Source organism: Pundamilia nyererei, unplaced genomic scaffold (genome assembly GCF_000239375.1).
Source record: "Pundamilia nyererei isolate P.nyererei 1_Seehausen unplaced genomic scaffold, PunNye1.0 scaffold00080, whole genome shotgun sequence".
NCBI classification, from domain to species: domain Eukaryota; kingdom Metazoa; phylum Chordata; class Actinopteri; order Cichliformes; family Cichlidae; genus Pundamilia; species Pundamilia nyererei.
In genome coordinates, this window is record NW_005187481.1 from 1,507,321 (window position 1) to 1,529,324 (window position 22,004).

Here is a 22,004-nt window from a genome sequence, read left to right on the forward strand (position 1 = left end):
TAAACACAGGAAGCTTACATCAAAAGCACAAGGATGTGTCTATGATAAAAGACTACAGCCCCCCACCGAGAACCTCGAGAATCTGGAGGGAAGGACAGTGGAATTTCTTTCATCATAGTTAAAACAATGTACAAATGGTGAACATAAAAATGACAAACATTTAACAATTCACTCTAACACAGAAGAAAAAAAAAAGATGCTTTCTGTTACAAGGTCTATTTTGTTATTTGCAGACAGAGCACTCAAATGCTGTCTAATAAAGTCACATTTTTTGACTTCTAAGTCACAGAAGTGCATAAGGTGCACTTGGAAATGAAATCACTCTGGAGACCATTTCATTAAGCATGAAAAAGAATTGAGTTTGACTCAGTTCTGGATGCAAAAATCTGCATTTGAACACTGTTCATCCATATGAAATATTGCCTATAAGTAAAATACCCCAAACAATCACATCATACACAAAATTATCGTTTTTAATATTCTGCCACTTTTCCCCTCAATTTTTCAAGCACCATGTGATCATTATGCACTGAGTCTGTGCACTCACACTGTGTCTGATGCATGCCTCACTTTTGTGCAAGCTCACTGTTGGGTCTGTGTTTCCACAAGCCCCACTAGTTTAGAAACTTATTCTCGTTAACGACAAAAAACAAGACGAACATCTTTTACTTGCTAGCAAGGGAGGCGAGGTGTCTCAGAAAGCACCCTGAATCCTACCGCAGACTGACCCCGATGACGGCCTCCTCTTGCTGCCTTTTATTGACATGACAGTTACAATACACAATACAACACAAGCACCTCCCACCGTAAACCCCCCCAATGGTTCTAAGACAAGGCACTATGTGTGTGTATGTGTAAGCATCTGTATGCATGTGCAAGAATGTGTGTGCGTGTGTGTGTGTGCGTGTGTGTGTCTCTCTCTCTCTGTATGCATGTGTCTCTGTTTGCATGACTTCCTGCTCACCAAAAGGATCATAAAAGCAGGAAATAACATCACAAGAAACAGATCTTCCAGATAGAATGTATCTGCAATAAAAGCCTCTCCAGCCAGTGGTCAGAGACAAAGGAATGTCTTGATCCTATAGATTGAGCTAAGACCTTACAAATTTAAGAAACACAAAGACAACATTCAACAATTAGACTTAACACTCACTGTTTTACACACACACTGTATCCTATTCATATTACATATTGCTCATTTTGAGACTATACACAAATATAAGCATTTTTCCCCTCCTTCTGGCGCCAGATTGTGTTTACATCTGAATTCTTTTCCGACTTAAATTAAATGCAAAATCTAATCTCTAGGACAGGCACATAAACAGACAAATACAAATTATGGTGAGCCCACATGAAAACACAACACAAATTTATCCAGATGATAAAATATGATGTGGCTGACACTGCCTCCAATGAAAAATTATTGGCATGAGCCAACATGTCAGCAGTATAATCGTGAATGATGTGCGGAAGAGAAAGGTCACAGCTGAGGACCGAGGCATTATGTAGAGGAACAGCTAAGCTCTTTAGCACCCTGACTTAGATGCAGTAATTCAGTATTGAAGGCTTGGTGTGTAACACATGCGTACCGTATATTTTTTAGGTACACAATATGACACATTGCAGCAGCAGCTGTCATCGTATAAAAATAAAAAATAAGCATACGACTTAAGCTCAGTGCAGAAAGTCACAGATTTTTTTTCCCCCATTTAGGTTGAAAAATTATGCATTATTATGAATCTGAGAACAGACAACTCCATATAACCTAGCATAGCAGCGCAGCCTCTGCTATTATACATCTTCCCTTGTTTTACCACAACCATATGAACATATCCAGATTTTCCAAGAATACCATTAAGATTTTATGTTACGTGGGACCATTGAGAAGCATATTTGTGCCATAAAACTGAATAATAATAATTTTAAAAGACAAATGTAAACTTACATTTTTGCCTTAAAATTAAGTAATGTCAGTTTCCAAGGGGAAGGCAGTGCTCAGTGCTACAGTCACGACACAGAAAACAGTGGTTTCGACCAACATTATTTCAGCTGTGTGCAATTAGTTGCTTTGAGGGCTGTGACTACTTGCAACCAGTTGAGTCAAGTCCCCTATTTTAGAGAGACATGTCACAGACAAGCTGTGTTCATCAGACTGACTGCAATGTGTTGGTCAACTGTTTGCATTTATAAATGAAACATAAATCTGTCTGTCTAAGGCAGACAACGACTGTAGGAGATATAAACATATAAACTGTCTTGCAATCTAAAGTGGTAGTGAGGGTGTTCAAACTCTGAGGAAACAGCTGGTTGTTGCAACTACTACATACCAAAGTAAAAAGGTTCTATTATTTAAGCTAAATGCATTTTATATAACCTCAATTTAGAAGATTTTATAGTAAACTTAACTTAAGCTATCGTTAACACAGAAAAGTCTACTGTAATCAGTCTAGGTTTTTTTTGGTTTTTTTTAGAAAGCACTCATATTTGTGGATTTATAATGTGTTGAGAGGCAGAGACCTCAGTTTCTATCACATAGGCCACACAGGAACACTGGTTTTATTAACACTTGCACAACAACCATGAACATCTACACTCTTCATTAATCGCAACAGGACTCTCGGTCATTATTCTTGGCCACACAAACACTGAAAACCACAAAACACATCCACAACACTCAAAGCCTAGACATAACTGAAATAATGATCACACCACTAGTAAGTTAAAGTTAAAACATCAGCAGTCCCATGGGCATACTGCACAATATTGCATATTCATGTACTGAAGCACAAAATAGTACAAAAGAACTACTAAACACAACTGCACTTGTGAATCCAGGAAAACTCAGGCTAAGTAGGAACATTTAGTGTAAATTCAGTTAAATGCACTAGCTTATATAAAACATGCATGCTTTATAAAGGACACTTGCTTTAGAACTTAGCTACAATGCATTATGCTCCTAATCTTGAAACACTTATATCCTGTTAACCTTTTTTATCTTATATCAGCACCATCTGTTTAAATGAAAAAGTAATTCACTCAAAATTTTAGCATTTTAATTAAACAACAAAGCTTTCAGTGGTTTCAGCTAATTACATAATATGTATACATTAGAGTGATAACAGATACACAGCAGTCACCTTCAACTAAAGACATTTTGCGGTGTAAAACAAAGAAAGCACAGCCGATGAGAGTGACAAGCAAAATAATAGCGCAGGTTCTCGAAATGTATAATTACAGCAAAGAATGTATTTTCATTAGTGGCTTGTTATTTGTTGTCTCATGTTTGGTTATTTTTTGAATGTTACTCAACTGACTGCATGAGAGCAGTGACAAAACAAATTATTACACTGAGAAAGGCCTTTATGTACTTATGAGTTACCTCTGTCGTGTGATCAAAGCTTGAGGAAAATGTTGTTAAATATATGCCGTGCAGCCTCCTCAACCCCTAAGCTTAGATCCAGAAATGTGTCGCAAACAAGCAGTTCAACCAGAAAAGGGCAACAAAAAGCTATTGACCATCACTACTAATCACACCACCCACAATAGCACAGCTAATAACCTGACAGAGCTGTCTAGCTCAAAGAATATCAGTCTTAATCTGAAAGGTTGGTGCCCTGAAAGAAATAAAAAAATAAAAAAAATCAGGACAGCACATAAAAACTGAACTGTCAAACAACGTCAAAATGAGAAAGAGCTATCTGGCGGACAAAATTCCAATATCTTACACTAGAATGACAACTGGATCCAATCATGGCAGAACACTTCAGTGAGCTGGTCAGGCATCCTTCCAGTCCGACAGACACATCCAACTCAAAATGATCACACTTAAGCTTCACTTTTATAATTACGAATCAACTGTGGATGCAGTGCGGCTGCTGAATGTTTAAAACCTTACTCCTGGAAATGAGTCACGAATAAAGCTTTAAAAAAAAAGAAGAAGAAGAAAAAAACAAGACAGATTTACAAAACACAACATGTTCTGTCAGGTTTTTTTTAAATAAAAAAAAATAATAATAATAATATAAATAAATAAGGACCAGTTAAATTCAACCTCAAAACTCCAGCTAAGTCGTCTTAAAGCAATATCACACGTATAGCCTTGATGTGTACTTATTAATACAAAATAATCATATACTCAGAGATCCTCCTAAAATTTCTCCCCATTCTTCCAGTAAGAAATGCTGCTATTATAAATAGCCATAGGTCTATTTGTAATAACTTCACACATCTTGACACCCCTGAGCCTCTCTTGCTGTGGGTGCCATATGTCACTCTTTGTTGTACCGATCCCAGACAGCATGTACAAAAGCAGAACCACAGGTGTAAATTTATTGAGAAGCAATGAGAAATCAAAATTGGATGGCAAGGTAACGCGTCTGACAACACAATAGAACTCATCATCCTGATTAAGCTGGCCGTCCCTTTTTAATTATTCCCCATGTTTCATTCGAACGCGATCTCAAAGAGGTCACAGTTAAAAAATTAGAAATGCCTTCTAAAGCCCCTCCTCGATGTAATGCCTTGGATGTGTAGAGACTTGAGAGGATGGAGAAAAAAAAGATGTTATTGTTAAACCAATTTTTTTTTTCTTTTTAATTTACAAGACCTGCCGCATTATTGTAGAGCGCTAATATCCAAGAGTGCTACAGCTGAAGAGGCCCCAAGGTCAGTGATGCTGCTGCGTTGTGCTGACCAAAGCCACTTAGATTCCTGGTGACATCGTGATCAGAAACAACTGCAAAAGCAAATCCTAATAACTAGCTGCGGTCGATTGTTTTGTAACTACAGCAACACACAAAAAAAACATCAGACAACACTAAAGTCGTTTACCATGCATATTTCAGGAAATGCATTGTTCCTTTCTAAGTACTTAAAGGCTATTTTCCAGGGAGCGAACAAAAGGTCTCCAGATGTTCTAAAATGTTTTTCCAGTAATCACAGTTTACCTTATTTCTGATCCTTTTTATTAGATTTATAAGCCCGAGAACACAGGTATAACACCGACCTGTGATGTATCTGCTCTGGTCTACCTAGTACATGTTGAACTTGTGTGTGCTTGTGTTTGTATTTCTCGTGGTACGTGTGTGTGTGCGCGCGCGTGTGTGTGTGTGTGTGTGTGCGCACAGAGGCTTTGATAAGAGGTCTTGAGAGGTATAGTGGAGGACCATGCCCTCCTCTCCTCTGCACGCCTCTCCTCTCTATCCTGGCTAGCAAGCTGTCCTCATTACTGTCAGTCAGCATCAGGTTTAGCAGTGCCAGGCTCCTGCACAGCCCTCTGTCCTCTCTGCCCTGCCAGCACTAGCCTGCCTGACGGCTGCCATTGGTAAGCATTGTAAGAGCCCCTCAATCCCCTAGAAAACCTAATTACTCTCCACCCGCAACCAAGGAGACCACAGCAGGAAAAAAAAAGTGAAGCAGAGGAAAGAAGAATCGCACGCACGTACCCTCCATTTATAAGCGCAATAGCAATTATTCAAACAAAAGAAAATGCGTATTCGAATTATATTTGCAGTAAAATAAATAATAATAATAATAATAATTACACTAGCATTCACATTTACAAATCATTTATATTTCAGTTGAAGTATAAATATTGGTGGAAGGCATAAAAAAAGGAACACAGGATACATTTAGAAAGTGTGAAACATTAAAAGAAAAAAAAAAATGCACGAATCAAACTGAGCATTGCTTTGACTACCCGTTAACTGGGTCACTCAGTTGGTGATTGTGTCTGACCACCAAACAAACAGTCATTCATATGACTCTGCTCTGGCCCCATTTTCATCTGGAGCAGTTCCACCGAGGCCACTGAAAGCAAAGGAGCTGACAGGTCAGGGATTTAAACCCATCTCCAGCTTCAGCACAGCAGCCATTACCACAAGGGGAAAAAACAACTCCTTGTGTCAACCTCCATCTGAGGAGGGGCTTATTCATGTTGGCTGCACATCTGCTTTTTTCAGGGGGTGACACAAGAGTGACAGCGAAGAATTCCCGTCAAGTTGCTTGTCACTTTCCTGTCGTCTTGGTCAAAGTTGTCTTTGCTTACTATCGGACTGTCTCTTGGTCTCAGTGAGGAGCATTTAGTGTCAGTTGTAAAGCCTGATTTCAAAAGTGCATTTATTTCAAGAGATAAAGAAAATATTATTTTTCTTTCAGCTGGACATCTTGGTCACTCACCGGGATAAAACCTGTGCCACAAGCCTTGAAATGCAATGTCAGGTTTGGATAATAGCCTGCACAACACAACATTCGCTCTCTTTCTTCTACTCTGTGTGCTATCTGCACAGCAGAAATTGCTTGAAAAAGAAGAAGTCTAATAGGAAATAATGTTCTTTAACACTGAAAATATTTGGGAGGGCTCACAGTCATAAAGTGACGCTCACCAAAGATAATGATCCGGCATTCTGTTGCACGAATTACATTATAGACTTTTGTCCTTGAATATTCTTTCGGACTCGTGCAGCTGTGCAGATCTGAGTTGGAACGGGGAAGCTGGTGCTTTTAATAAATTCACAGGGACATTCAAAGGGGCTGGCAGCTACGGAGGTTTCATTTTCCCAGCAGTGAGCTGTGTCATTTAAAATAAGGATCATTTTGACAAGGGGAATATCATAATGCTAAATCTAGATCAAATAACTGAGCAAGGTGTAAGACTAGATTTACAAGGCCTTGTAATCCTGAAAGACTAAGACAGAAACGGGCACAGAAAGGGGAGGATGTAGCAGTGAGGAAGAATGATAGATTGAGAGATAAATATTAAAAGAAAACAAGCAAAGGAGACAGTTTTGTTTTCAAATGTGGATATCAAACTACCTGTTTCCAATACAGTGTGTGTACATGTGGTCTCAGCACAAATGGCCTGGGGAAGGGAATGCAGCTTTGTTAGTTGACTTCATTAAAACTTGAGTCTTGAAATTTCTAGAACCTCAACACACCTGGGAGGTTTTTTCTTCTGCAAGCAGCCACACAGAGCGCAAACAGTCCCTAAGAGAGATGTGTGGAACGCAGACAAGTGGAGGAGGTTGGTGCACTGGTCAATTTACCATTCACAGAAGAAAAAAAAGAAAGAAAGAGGAAAGAAAAGAGGCTAAGGAAAAAAGGGAACGTGACGTGAAAAGACAGACAGGGAGACAAAGAAGGAGGCAAAGAGAAAGGGGGGAAACTCCAGCTGTCAGAGACAGGCCAGCACTAACAGAGGGCCGTCAACAGGGAAGCCACAGTCACAGCTGCCACAATCTAAAGTAAAATTCAGGACAGTGGTTTAATGGTGGATCTGTGTGATGCCCCTAAATGATCTCAACCAGTTTACTACCACAGTTACCTATCTTGCGCGCTGATAAAGCAAGCGGTTTGCAAATCTTGAGTTTCAGTAAAGAAAACTGCAGCGGCAAGCAAAACAAGCATCTCTCAAAGTATTGTCACAGTTGCTTTTTTTGCAGTACACATTTCTTTTTTCATGCACAAAGATTCAACATCCTATAGACTCCCAGAGACGCACCGACTACCTGTTCTCAATGGCTTACATGGCAAATCCCTTTATGAGGTACAAGGGAAGGGTTACGCCCATTGCTCTGTAAATGGATGTTGCTCTTTCCTTTCATTTCCATAACAAGCCATCAGAACTCATCTCCCACTGAAGTGGCCACAGTCCCACTGGCAATTAAAATCATGCTGGGACATGCCATGGTTGTGTGTGACTCCACTGTGGGAAACAAAAGCACCGGCAGCAGCGGTAATGACGCCAACAGTTGAGTGGTAAATCTCGAGCAATGTCGGCAGAAGCCGTCTCTTTGATTTCTCCAGGAAACCCGGAGCGGGCCTCGTTTACACGTTTCAGTTTGAGCGTTACTGCAAAATATCAAACGAGAAGATCGCATGGAACAGCATCAACTCATCTCTGTCTTCTTTACTGCCTTCTATATGCAGTGGCAGTACTGAAAAGGTGGGTGGGTTGTTGATAGTTTCTCTTTATTTTTCAGAGAATTTTCAATTTCTAAACAAGCATGAAATTTAGTTGGGGAAAAATAGCAAATCTGAACGGCAGATTTAAAACTTTAGGGGTTTGCAATAGACTTTAAAAATCAAGCATCTACACTGATAACGAGACAATTATGTAATACTATCTGTCTGATTAAACCCAAAAGGTTATTAATCAGTCCCATTTTACCTTCCCATTATTGTTGTTATTAATTAGAGCAGGATGTTTCTCCACAAAAAAAGAAAACCTCCGTTTCTTACACTTATCACATCTGCTAACTAATTTCAAGATGGAAATGTAGGCAAATATTTTTACAGTTTTACAGAAAACTATAGTAAGTGGTGATGAATATATTTGGTATTCGCATCCCTTGTTCAAAAGTAACCTCATTGCAATGCATCTAAAGTACGTAAAGGTGATAATAAAATCATTTCTGTCAAAAGGGGGCAGGGATAGCTCAGTAGGTAGTGTTGGCCCCATGATCGGAAGGTCGGTGGTTCAAACCCACCAAACGGCTACCCTGCGGTACCCCTGAGCAAGGTACTGTCCCTACACACTGCTCCCCGGGCGCCCAATGGCTGCCCACTGCTTCACTGATTGAATGGGTTAAATGCAGAGAGGAATTTCCCCAAGGGGATCAATAAAGTATACATAAAAAGGGAAACTACACGTTGAGAATTTGCAGAGAAATCGTGGCATTCTAAGGCTACTTTTAGCAGCCTATCTAACAAAGCCACGGCTATCCCCAGCCAGGCTAAGAGGAGACGAGGCATAAATGAATGTGCATAAAGCACTTTGCATCACATCATCATTGTTTAATCCTTTCATTCTCATCTGTCAATCATCCTCAGATGCAACCTAATCCCTGAATATTTGTGGACCGGTCTATATTGATACTTTTGACATGACTTGTAAGCACAGCTTCTATTTATAATACAAAATGTTCTTTTTAAGTCATGAGATAAGCTTTAGTTGGGTGACATTATTCATTTGTAATGTGGGTGCCAGTTTGCATTTCTTTAGCCTGTTTTCTTTGATTGACAGGACCTGTGGTTATCTCCCCTCTGTGCCCTTTACCAATATTCTGGTGCAGATAGTCACAAAAACCCCCTAAGATTACTCAAATCATACATATACATGATTCTCAAACGCTGGGTGGAAATCAGAGGGAAACAGTGCTCTGTGACTTACTCGTCATATCTGCAAAAAACTGACTCGTACAAACAAAAACAAAAAAGTCAACTGTCTTATTATGACAGCAACTTACATTTCATACAATGCTGACATTAGAAACACAAAGGTTTCACGTTTGTTCTTAAACGGGACAAATGAAGGCAAACTGATTTGTCGTACATGCTACGTCAGATATGAATCAAAATAAGGGCGTGTCCACTTTCAGGTACCCCAATAATCGTCTGTCGCTTTTCTCACTGTCTCTTGACACTTGGAACTGTCCGTGTTTGGGGGCAGTGTCAGTTATGCCTGCTGATACAAGATGTTTTTCCTGTGATCCTGTCATCCCAGTGCTAACACCTTCAGTTGTTTACAGTGAAATGTCCTCCGTGTTCACCTTCACCTCCTGCCTGTTTTCAGCATTACTCTACGTGATGTACATACTGTATAGAGTTACTATGCCGCAGCGTTCGGCAGCACGAGGTCATTGGCAGGGTTCACCTGTGAGGTCATTGCTAGCCGTGAGAAAATTAACGCTGATTGGTCTCGTCACGATTTGCTCCCCGAAGCTCGTGCCGCCGAGGCAACTGCCAAGACGAGCCTCCTTAAACAAATCCCTATTCCCAGGCAGGCACACAGCGGAGTTGGGGAAAAGGGACAAAAGAAAGTATCCGCCACAGAGAGAACTTTCTAAATGGGAAGTTCTAAATTAGACTTCTTTTAAAGGTCTTTTAAAGTACAAACCCATGCAATGTTAATCTATCTGGCTTAATCCCATTGCTTTAAGATCCTTTATAATCCACATTCAATACAGCCATTTCTCTCCTCTAACAAGCTTGCCCTATAGCCATTTTATAAATCATTGGTACAAGGTTTGTGTAGTGCCACAAATTCTGTTATGGTGTCATTACTTCACTGAGTTATGAATCACGCAAGGTAGAATGACAAATATGTTTAAGACCCGTAGAACTGCTCAAAATATTGTATTTCTGTGTGAGTCATGGCAAAAAAAAGTGGTATAATGCTCTTTTAAAAAAAGATCAGCAATAACCACGACAGCAGTGGAGTTTCTGGTTCACTTAAAAACTGGAAGCATCATCAAACATCTGAGCTGTTTTACTGCACCTTGGACATTTATGAGCAGGGCTTACAGCAGACGAAGTTAAAGTGATATACTTGCCACACAAGAAAACAGAGAAACACTGGTAGTTTTTCAGCCATATGCCGATATCCTTAAGTCACCATGTGCTGTGGCTTTGAGAGTCTGCACTGCCAATTCCTTATTTGAAACCTAACCAAGTCTTTAACAATGCCTCTCTCTGATCCGGTGGAAAGGAGAAAATCTATTATCGATTTCCACCTGGTTTAGGTGGAAAAAGCCCTGATAGCGATGCTGAATAGCGCTACAGTGTGCTGTGCTATAGCCTCCACAGTAAAAGCTGGGGGATGGTGTGAGAGGGCATGTCAACAAAGCCTTTGACTGTATGCCACAACACCATCTGCACATGCTGAATTTTTAATTGTCAATAGAACTGCTCAAGAACAGTAATCAAGAAGACAAAAGATAATGCGCATCATGAAGAGCCTGTACCACAGTTCCTGCGTGATTGGAGTTGGGCTTATTTTTTAAAATCACCCATTGTTTCAGTGCTAATTGTGAGAAATTCTACACGCATGCAACACAACAAAGATATTTCTTAATCACTTGTGATATTCAATCCCATTCAACTCCAGACCAACTCAACAGACTTCGAATTCAACCAGTAAATGCAATTCATCACTGTCACTGAAAAGTCACCAATCATCTCTCGCAAATTCAGTCAGGGTAATACAGGCCTGTTCACTCCAAAATATAATTCACCGTTCTGCATAATGTGCACCTTCAAAACCACATGAAAGGAAGGTCTTGATTCCACTTTCAAATAATCAGATTTCCTCCTTTCACCCAAATGTAAACGTTTCAACCAACAGCCTGCATTCTCTGCAGATATATTAGAGCCCGTCTCCTGTCAGTCATGACCCTGTCAAGTCAAGAGGCAAGTTGCCAAAGCAAGATGGTTTCACCACTTAGACTCTGATGCTTTAAACAGACAATAAAGCTTGATTTAATACCGCTGCAGACTAAAATCGGAAACCTCTGCTACAGGATTGTCATAATAAGACAGAGTTCATTTCAAAACATTTGCCACTGCAAACAGCTGTGATGAGGGATGAAATAAGCAAATCAGGATAAAAACAATGGAAAAATATTATATGGATAGAAAACAGTGGGGTAACACAGAAAATAACATAACCTTAATCATGCTGAAAATTTCCTTTAAGTCTCATGTTTTCAACTTTAATTGCTTTGGTGAAACAGCGCAGACAAGGTGAGAACAATGGGTGCAGACTATTTTTTTTTATCTCTTCGTATCTGCTGTGTGAGCACACAAAATTAGGTAAGCTAGTGACATGAGACATAATCATTTTCTTTGAGCGGGGATAGTGACCAATTTATTCTTACCTTAGGCTGGGCGCGACGGGGAAAGGCAACCTTAGGATCAATCTGAAATGAGAAAAGAATAGCAAAATTGTTGTTAAAGGATAGGCTGGTATATCTTCGAGGTGAAAAGCACCGAACAGGTGTCCACAAAGGACCCCGGGGTGAAACCGCCACACTGCCGCATTTTGACTCCTTTAGACTCATTGAGAATGTAATTACTGGTACTTCAGTGGCGGTTGTACTATAATGGGTATTTATTATATGGCTATGATGTTGGATTATTTATTTATTTATTTTTAAACAGGAACCCCCAGAGAATATTTTGATCTATGAATGCGTAAATCAAGAGGAAGAACAAACCTTTCTTTTTCAAATTGCTTGAATATCTCATCAATGGCTGAGAACTTGTGAACAATGATAATAATTCATCATTTTTAAGATTTACAGAAGCTTCATAATTAACATGTACTCTTCAAACCTAGAGTCGCCTTTAAGAGCTGACAAAGTTATCACAATTACAAATTAAAGTCAATATGAATAGAACAGCAAAACAGTAAAAATAACACAGAACGAAGCCATTTCTGTAAAACGGTGGTACCGCTACATTACTGTGCCTAATCTTTGACACAGTCGGGTTAAGGATAGGGTGACGTTTCACTAAAGGGCAGACTAGGTCATGGCTCTGGGTAGCTGACAGACTACAGAGATTGGTAAGAGAACAGTGTGCCACAGTTTCCCCCTGCTATGAAAAACTGCCACACACTGAAAATGAAGGACGCCGTCCCTTCTTTGTCCTCCAGAGATCCTGAGGTCTTCGTCTTTGTCATGTTTATATCACAGCAGCTTCGCGGCAGCTTTAATCTCCGTCTACGTTAAGGAGCTACTACCGGAAGTTGAAAACAATGTATAGGGAAGTGCCTGCTATGAAAGAATCATAGCCATAGAATCGATGTTGTTCAGCTAAACTACTGGCAAAGAGCACATTGATATATTTTTTAAATAAGGTTAAATCGTAGATGTATAATCTCAGTGACCAGTTCATTTGTAAACTGCAGTAAAAGAACCTGATTACTCAGTATATTAATCCCTACTGCAAAACAGCTTATCGTTTAAATTTACTGTTGGCCTATCAGCTAGCCTGGTTCCTTATAAATGATACAGGTGCACAGTTTAGTCCAGCAACTGGCTTTGTTTCCCGTCATGATTGTCACTAGGCAGACCAAAGCATTTAAAGAGAGCTGGCCAATATCACCGGCCTCATTACTCACTGTGGCAAATTATCTACAATTGATGGAGCTCAATGACACATTCTAGGCACAACACTCAGTGCACTGAGCAATGTACCATAGGAAACCACATATTAATTGCTGTAAATTACCATTTTTGTTTTTTAGGCCTAAATACTGGTGCTCCCAAATTAGCTGTCGATGCTGTATAGCAAAAACAAAGAAAGAACCCCCAGTGTTAAAATAAAGTTGGCGTGGAGACCAGCCACACCAATGTTCCGCTGGTCGTGGTCGCAGCAGAGGCCCGCTTTTATTTTAGGCAGGAATTGCTGATTGAATATGACAGGAAGAAAATGAGAGTCTGGGGCCGGTGACGCCTCCAGATATTGCCAAATAACTGGGAGGATGCGTCAGATCAGCCTGTTTCTCCATCTTGTGCTTGTTATCTCATTAGCTACATCTTCCTCATTAATTTCTCTGGTATAAAGGTATGTGGTGGGGGGGTCTCATCAACCTTGCACTTACAGTGAAGAGGAACTGTCTGAAACAGCAATGTCATCCTAAACTCTCATCGCCTGGATGCAAATTTGAATTTGAGGGGGGGAAAAAGAAAGAAAGAAAAAGAAAATCATGAAACTCTTCATGTTGTTCCATATTGTGCTACGTGTCACACTGACATATTTACAATTACTATATCAATTCTATGCATTCCTACTCTCTCGGCACAGATGGATTTATTTAAGAAAACGATATCTCATCACGCTGAGGAAAACAATGGAAAGAAAACACGAGATGAAAATTCACCATCTGCACGGATCAATTAAGCCATTGAAACTGACTACATTTTAATCTGTTTGAAGGAAAACCATGATGTGCAATGTCACTGTCATCTTCTCTGTCAGTCTCACTTATTACTGTTATCTTTCTAAATCGGGTCAAAATGAGAAATGAATTCAATAACACCTGGGCACGGTAACTCTGCTTGTAATGAATTTCATTTAAAGATTTGTCTTAGCACTTAGCCCCAGGCATAACCAATTCAAACTCAATTATTTTGTGCACCCTATTTTAGCAAAGACAACACATTATGCTCTGAATACCAAAGTCCTACACTTGGTAATGTATCTTACTTTTTAAGCTTATGCAAAATATATCAAACCTCATTTTACCACACCACATAAACTAATTGTTTTTCTGTCCTGCTGAGAATTTCTATTCACTATGAAGCATTTGGTCTTGAACGTGCGCATGAGAACACTTTAACACAGCATGGAAAAATCTCATGTAGTCTGTTTAAAATTATATATATATTTAAATGATTACATGCAGAGAAAAACGTTACTGCATATTGCTTAAATCTCACTCAGAGCAACGCAACCAAATTGGGCAATGAGGCCTTATTAACAAATCCTTCTGTGAAATGTAGCAGTACCTTTTTAGGTCACAAATTATGACGAATAACTCCTCTGAGGAATTTAGAACTACAAGAAGAGGAGACAAGGCAATTGTTTCCCTTTGCTTTACATATTAAAGCTTTAGGTTTTCATGTAGGAAGCGTCTTCATACCTATTGGGCAGGAGTTACCCTTTGCACTGAATGCAGCTGTATCAGAGATTATAGTGTCTCAGTTTCACCTGATACTTCCTTCCTGAAACATATTTTTTTCTTGTGTAACACGCATACCATCAGGCTTGGGTTGAGTGAACTTAATGTAAGAAGTGCACCTGTTTCAGTAATTTGACTCTAGTCTGTTCTAAACTTGCATGTTTTTTTAAGCAGTAAAAAGATAAATGAATAATAGCTATTTATTAGTTTGTTTTTGCCTATGTTCTTGTTTGAGAAATGACTTTCCTTTATGATTTGTAGACAAATCTCTCTTACTGTGTCATTGCTTTCATCTTAATTTTACGACAGCTGGATGCAACAAAAATATTCGTACATTCTTTTGATTCTTGAAAGGAATTCTGGGAACAAATCATGAGATGGTAGATAAAATACGTCGAGGGTATGCAAAGAGTGTCGCTGTTGGGTAGAGGGCCAGAGCTCTGACTCAGCTCTAGCTGTTTGGCTATCATACAGTAGCAACAGAACAACAACAACAACAACAACAAAAAAAACAACACTTCATTAACCCCCCTCTGAGAAATTTCTTTACTATGGAAAAATCACAAGCAATCTGACTTGGAGCTGAACGAACAATCTGCTTTAAACACAGTCGAATGGTCCGGGAGATATGACTACAATATTGTATTGTAATTGAAAACATGACTGTAACTGAAGGTGTAATGTGTTCAAATGTAAACTGTAATCAAAATGCAACCGTGAAAAACAACAATAATGTGCTCACCTATTTAGCAAAATCCAAATTTCTTTTTTTTTATATCGAACCAGAACAAATGTACATACGTGTCAAATATCATTCAATTCTTTCTGAGACAAAGACAATGTATTTTTTTGTTCCGGGCTTTTATTATTGCCAACAACTGTTATCTTTAGCTGTATGTAGGATGCACAGTATGAGGTACTTTTTTTTTGCACTGATTCAATTACAGCAGCAGTACCTGTTATGTACAATTGACTGGCAAGCACTAATGTGATGTCATTTTCCATGGACCCTGCAATCAGAGTATATGTGCCTTTAGCAATGTGGGTGTCTCAGATGAATCGTAACCATCTAACCAGTGTGCACACTCGAGTTCACGAGAACCAAGAGGCTACAGTGTCGTGCTAAAGATGCACTACTGGTGACGTACCTCACGTAGCAGTAATCTCCAGTGAAACATCTTTTGAGTATGTGCTCACCTTAGAGACCTGGCATCACCCTCACAGGACCCTTTCTTCAAATTACGTTTAGATACACCTTTGTAATATGATGCAACATGATCTCACGAAGAGCAAAAGTGGATTTCCTCAAGACATCATACAAGCAGATACGTCAATGTAATAAATGAGAACAGACCAGAAGGAATCCCCCCCACCAACCCTGCCCCATCATCTTTTTATCTTCCGCAGCCGTTTACTTAAGGGTCTCCGAGGGCTGCTTCTGCATGCGACTGTGGGAGATCAGGGCAGAGAAACAGCACATATCTTAAGTTCACATCTTACAAAAGGATTTCATATATTAATGCAGCTCCTGGGTAAACTCTCTTCCTCTCTCTTAAGACATATCTACGCTAGCATGATGATGTGGTGTTTAAGCTAAAAGGAAAAGCCTTATCAAAGCTTGCAGCTTCTCTCAATAAGTGTGTGAGCAGGTCCACAGGTGTGCGTGTGTGATAGCAATAGAATAGACAAGAAATTACAACATAAATGTTTCATATCTGTGCTGTCAATCTCTGCTGACTTTCGCCGTGGAATAACACCACGAAAAGGCAGTTTGTTATGATCCTCAAATCAGTAATGAGAATTTTACCGTCATGCTCAACAAGCAAATTGGCTATATATTTTTTTTTTTTTTTTTTTTTTTTACCTCTTAGAAATATGCAACAGCGTTACGAACATTAGCCACGTTTGCTGGTAGTAGCATAAAAATAACACTACCGCTTTGACAAACCTCTGATGACCCGTAGGAGCGGACAGGAGACAGAAACAGATACAGAAAGAACTAATAACGCCTTCAGCCATAATTAACCGCGGAAGATGGAGCACCTGCTATACTTAAACAAGAGCGAGTCAGTTTAGCTCACTGATTTGACTTTACTTCCTAACCCTATCTGATGAACGAAGCTCAGATTTGTCTGGAACAGCTGCTCTTCCCTGTCCTTTCTCCTCGTTTGCTCTTGGGCTGTTTTTTTTTTTTTGGCTTCTCCTAAACCTCAAGCATAGGTTGACCTAAGGGTGACTTTATAAAGGCTGGATTTACCCAAGACAAAAAAAATTAAAAATAGATTCCGGGGGTGGGGGGTGACTACATATCATTGGGTTTTACTGGTTGAAGTGAATTAAGCTCAGAAACCCCAAATATGGTATCACACCATCAAATCTTACATTAAAAAAAATAAACCCATATATGCCTTTGTAACAACTTCACATAAGAATAAAAGATTTATATCGCTCAAATAAATCTACTGTTATGTCTGAGATAAAAATTGATGATGTCCTTCTTCATACAGGCCTGACTTGAAACATCTTCAGCAACAGATGCTCTGAGTTGTACATTTATAAACTGAACAAAGCATCATGAAAAATGGTAAATATGTTCTGAATTACCAGCATGTGTGTTTTGAAGCCCCCAGGCTTTGCTTCCCCATATGTCTCATTCACATTCATTCTAGGCTAGAGTGTTTTCATAACCGGACAAAAAGTAGAGCACACAGTCAAAAGAAAACATTAATACCAAATAAAGAAGCATATGAAACCAGCGTTGGTGTGCCTGTCTTCTTTAAGTTGGGAGTAAAACTGATTCTATAGCACTCCTGATCTCAACACTAGGGAAATTTTATGTTTAAATCAAAGTGGGGTTTGCAGTTGATCTAAAAGTACATCAGACTAAATAAAATACCATCTGCGTTTGTGTTTGTGACACTGATGTAATACTGAAAAAATATTAGATTTAAAATAACAGAGCTAAAAACATCCATATGATTTTGGCTTTACACTTTCACTACACAGCTAATACGACCTAACTTCCTGTCATTGCACCTTCAGCCATTCTGACTTTTTTCCAAGGTTACCGAGGACAGACAAACCACTAAGGATTCGTTCAGGCACTGCAAACGAGGGAGACCTGTATCAACCCAACATCTGCAAACACATCAAGACCATCCATATTTGCTGGACCGGTTCATTTTTCCCCCATTGCCACTGAGCAACTTTCTCAGAGATATGATAGATCCTAATGCAATGCGATCTTGATAGTGTGAATGTTAAGATATACAACAGCACCGCAGATACAGCGCAGTGACTAATGGTGAGAAAGACGATACAGACAGCCGCCTTAGGTTTGTAATCTTCTACTGCACACTGACGGGTAAACAACAGCACGTTAGCAGCTGGGAAATATAAATGTCTGCATGCATTTGAGTCAGCAGAATCGTTGGTTTGTCAACTATGCCGTCAAACACTCAGCCAGTGATAAAAATGTCCAGCAAGAAAACACAAACAAAACAACAATCTGCTACACTTTATTTTACTAAAGCTATTGATTACCTCCATTATTACAGGATTTTCAGTATCATCCATATTTTCAGATTTATGGGTGCGATGAAAAACTACAACGCCACCAGCAACAAGAGGCGAGTATGCAAAACAAAACTGGCTTTTTTTTTTTTTTAATATAGTCGGGGTCCCTAAACGATTATCTTATGCTCTTACAGCCCGGCGGATTAAGAGTTAAGACATCGACCATGCAATCACAAAACTGCCTGATCGAGTCTGGCCAGGTCTATCGCCTCATTTCCTGTCAGCTGTCTACTGTATACTATCTAACAATCAAGGGGGGAAAAAAACATCACCAAAATTACTAAAATAATTCACTTCCAAAGCATAATGATTTCACACAGGCCACTATTCAGGCTTAATGATGATTCAATGTCAGACTTTAAAATGTCACCATTCAGTTCTCGTGCATTTCAAATCTCAATTATAAGTGTGCCAAATGTGATCTAAAGCCTACAATACGTGTGACATAATACCACTGTTTGTGTGCATATCTGTAGCCAAAGAACAAAGTGTATCCATAACTTGCTATACAGACATGCAACAGATAACAAGATTTAGTGTTGCTGCACGACAGTTATTATACTTTAGCAGAGCAAGAGAAAATACTATTTAACTCAATTATTATACATAAGAGGTCCCACATTGTTTTAATAATGGGATTAAATTCTGCCTACAAATAGTCTAAATATTACAATCTAAAAAAAAAAAAAAGAAAAGAAAAAAAAAAGAACCAACCGATTTTTCTTGTGGGCAAAAAAAGGAGCTTTTTTGCAATCAAGAAATCAGCTGTAACACAAGTGGTTTGAGACTGCAATTTTAACAGGTCATTAATGTAATCCCATGAATATTGTAACATATGTTAGCGGTATTAAAAATACACAAGAAATTAAACTGTTTCCTGCTGGCACTGCTCTCAAAGTGCCTTTGGGCAAGGCAATTAAAGCAACAACTGCTCTATTTATCAGACATCAGTAATAGACTGCTGCAGCACAGGCCAACTCTCAGGTGTAAGCATATATATTTACGTGCTCTCCTCCCTTATTCATACCCCCCATGACCTTTGCTGTAAATATATATGCTGTCAAGCTGTCACAAAGCTGCTCATTCAAAATGTCAGACTTGAAGTTATCAAACTGCTCTAGATTCTGCATCAAAGTATGTTTATATCTCCAACCCTTCAAGCAGCCCCCGTAAAGTGCTTCTAAGTATTCCCCTCTGAAGAGGTTCTGCAAGTTTTGCAATGTCATCGGCCTGACTTAACGGTCATTTTAATGCTAAAAAACCTTGCCCTTGCTCTATAGTTGCTACGTCACAACATAACCCCACCGAGTGTCCTTGTCTCCCTCATTTGCATAACACAGTAACAGAGCTGATAGCAGTGAAGACATAACATATAAACACTAAGCACGAGGTGAATGAGAGATTACCGGAAACTTAAAAAAAAAAAAGCATAACACAAAATATCTAATAGGCTGAAGAAAAAAAAAAAAAATCACACGCACTAAAAAATTTTAAGTACAAGTGTGTGTTATGTGCCTTTTTTAATGAAGGCAAATTGCTTATTTTTAGACTAGCAGAAAAACGAACCCCCCCCCCCATAAACCCTTCTGAAGAATCAAACCTCCACCGATGAGCTGAAAACTGTCCAAAAAAGCTCCCCAAAAATAATGACAATAATAATGATTATAAAAAGAATATTCAAAATAATAATAGCAATAATATGAGCAGCCACATTATTACAAACCTCGCAGCTTAGAAAAAATTGGAAGGAATATAAAGTAAGGTCTGCCACCCAACAAACAGCAGGTTTCTCAGCTCTGTGCCAATCACACTCAAGCTCAGGAATGAGCAGTGAATTCTTACATTTACATTACTTGCCTTATCCTACGCAGACTTGTAGATTGCACATTATTATACACTGCTACCTGAAGTATAATCTATTTATCTTCCAAAATCCTTAAAAAAATATTTCCTCCCAGTGTAAAGTTGGCTTCAGCCGAGGGAGCGCGCACAGTACATTTCCTCGATATGCACCATTCCATTACTGTAACTATTGCTGGCATATCTGGATTCGATAAAATATAATTGCAGCTGAACCATATCTAATCCAGCGCATCGTATAATCTTTAATTATTCCTCTGGTGACGAATTTCAACAAATTTCAGAATGCTTGGCAGTCATTAAACCTAAGTGCATGAGTGTATGTATATGTGCACTGGATTAATGACCTTACTTAAGTAAATCAGACAACTCTTTAAAAACTACACATGCACTCTTAAAGTATTTGACACGATACTCCTGACTGATTGTTACCTCACTAATGCATTTATGTATTCTGATTATCATACATTACAGTAATTAGTTTGAATATACTGGCAGCTTAAAAATTTATTAATTTATATTTAATTTGTTTAATCTCTAATATAGGGCTCAAACCTTTCAGACTCAAAGTATCTGCTAATCGGGCACGATATGATACAATATCTGCTGGATCAAACAGCAGCAAGGCAGCAGTCCTGAGACAGCACGCCCTTGTGTGTCCACATGAGATATAGGCACACTGCCACATGTGGCTGCAGCAAAGAAGGGGGCGTGTCTGGCCCCATTCAGCCAGAGAAGTAAAAGTGAACACATGTAATATTCACCCCAGAGTTGTGTTTTATTTTATTGCCAGGCTCTCTGTGGAAGAGACCAGCACACATTTAGCCACTGTGCGTGACCTTGATCGACACAGCCTGTCAACCTAAGAAGTGTCCCCCCCCTCGCCTACCGCACCACCCACAAGGCCCTACTTAGGCAGTAAAAAGTCTCAGTTGGCGGAGCAGCGTAAACACAAAACGTGAAATGAACTCTGGTGTAAGAACAAATGAAATCAACTCACCGTCTTTGAGTCTAATTCGTGGTGTTGTTGAGCTAAGACTTTATCTACACTGGCAGCATCTGTAAATGTAACAAACCCAAATCCTCTGCAAAACAAAGACACAGAGAGGACAAGAACAGCCGTGTTAATAATAATTTAACATTGCATACATATTAAAAAATGACACCCCCACCCCTTGCAAATATAAATTTAACATGCAACTTGCAAATAATAAACCTGCATTAACAGTGTGAACAACAATCCCTATGAGCCACAACAACATTTCTCTGCAAATATACATTTCTAATCCAGATTACGGCCAGTCCTGAGGCAGATTTTGGGAAAAGCAAAAACACAAAAAACAAAAACAAAACTGAGGACAGTGCTCATCATTATTTGCTACGTTACAATATGAGACGACTAGACACACACAGCAAAAAAAAAAAACTGTGGTGCAGTCACAAAGTCAATGTCAAATTGCATTCGGCCGCAGCTTTACAGCAGTGAGCATTTAAGCTTATCTGGCTTGCTGTGAAACCACACGCAGGCGCGCGCGCACGGGGACACACACACACGTACACACACAGACATACGCGCGCGAGAACACGAACACATGGGCGCGCGGGCACACAAAACACACATACACGCTGGATTAAACACTGAGCACGGTCAAAGTAAAGCGATATCGCTATGTGCACTGGAAAGGGAAAAGTAAGAAAAGCCCTGTATTTACCTTGAACGTTTTGTCGTGGGGTCTCTCATCACCATACATTCTCTTATTTCTCCGAATTTACTAAAATAGTCTCTAAGGCTGTCTGTGAATAGAGAGAAGAAGAAAAAAAATATGTCGGGTCATTTTGACAGTAACATATGGACATGCTGTTGTCACTGTATTTCAAAAATACCCCGCGATGCGCATAGGGGTCGAATAGAGGACTTCAGATGGACGGAGATCAAAAATAACATCGTGCGCACACACTACTGAGATATCCCATACAGTACACTACTGCACAGTGCACATTCGCACATACACCGCCGCCAGCAGCTACAGCGAGCACTCAGTCACAGCGACAGAGGGGGGAAAAAGAAAAAAAACAACAAGAAATGCTGGTTACGGTGTAAAAG

At 39.4% G+C, this 22,004-nt stretch overlaps 1 protein-coding gene across 12 annotated transcripts in view; it reads right to left on the reverse strand.

The window, feature by feature from the left end:
• Positions 1-22,004, reverse strand: part of msi2b (musashi RNA-binding protein 2b) — a 272,159-nt gene that overhangs the window by 249,529 nt on the left and 626 nt on the right. For all 12 annotated transcript variants that reach the window (XM_005737865.1, XM_005737859.1, XM_013912045.1 and 9 more), the window contains 3 exons: positions 21,613-21,694; positions 20,901-20,985; positions 11,655-11,696 (listed from right to left, as the gene is read on the reverse strand). In XM_005737865.1, coding sequence (XP_005737922.1) covers positions 11,655-11,696; positions 20,901-20,985; positions 21,613-21,694 — 209 coding nt within the window. The remainder of the gene's footprint in view (positions 1-11,654; positions 11,697-20,900; positions 20,986-21,612; positions 21,695-22,004) is intronic.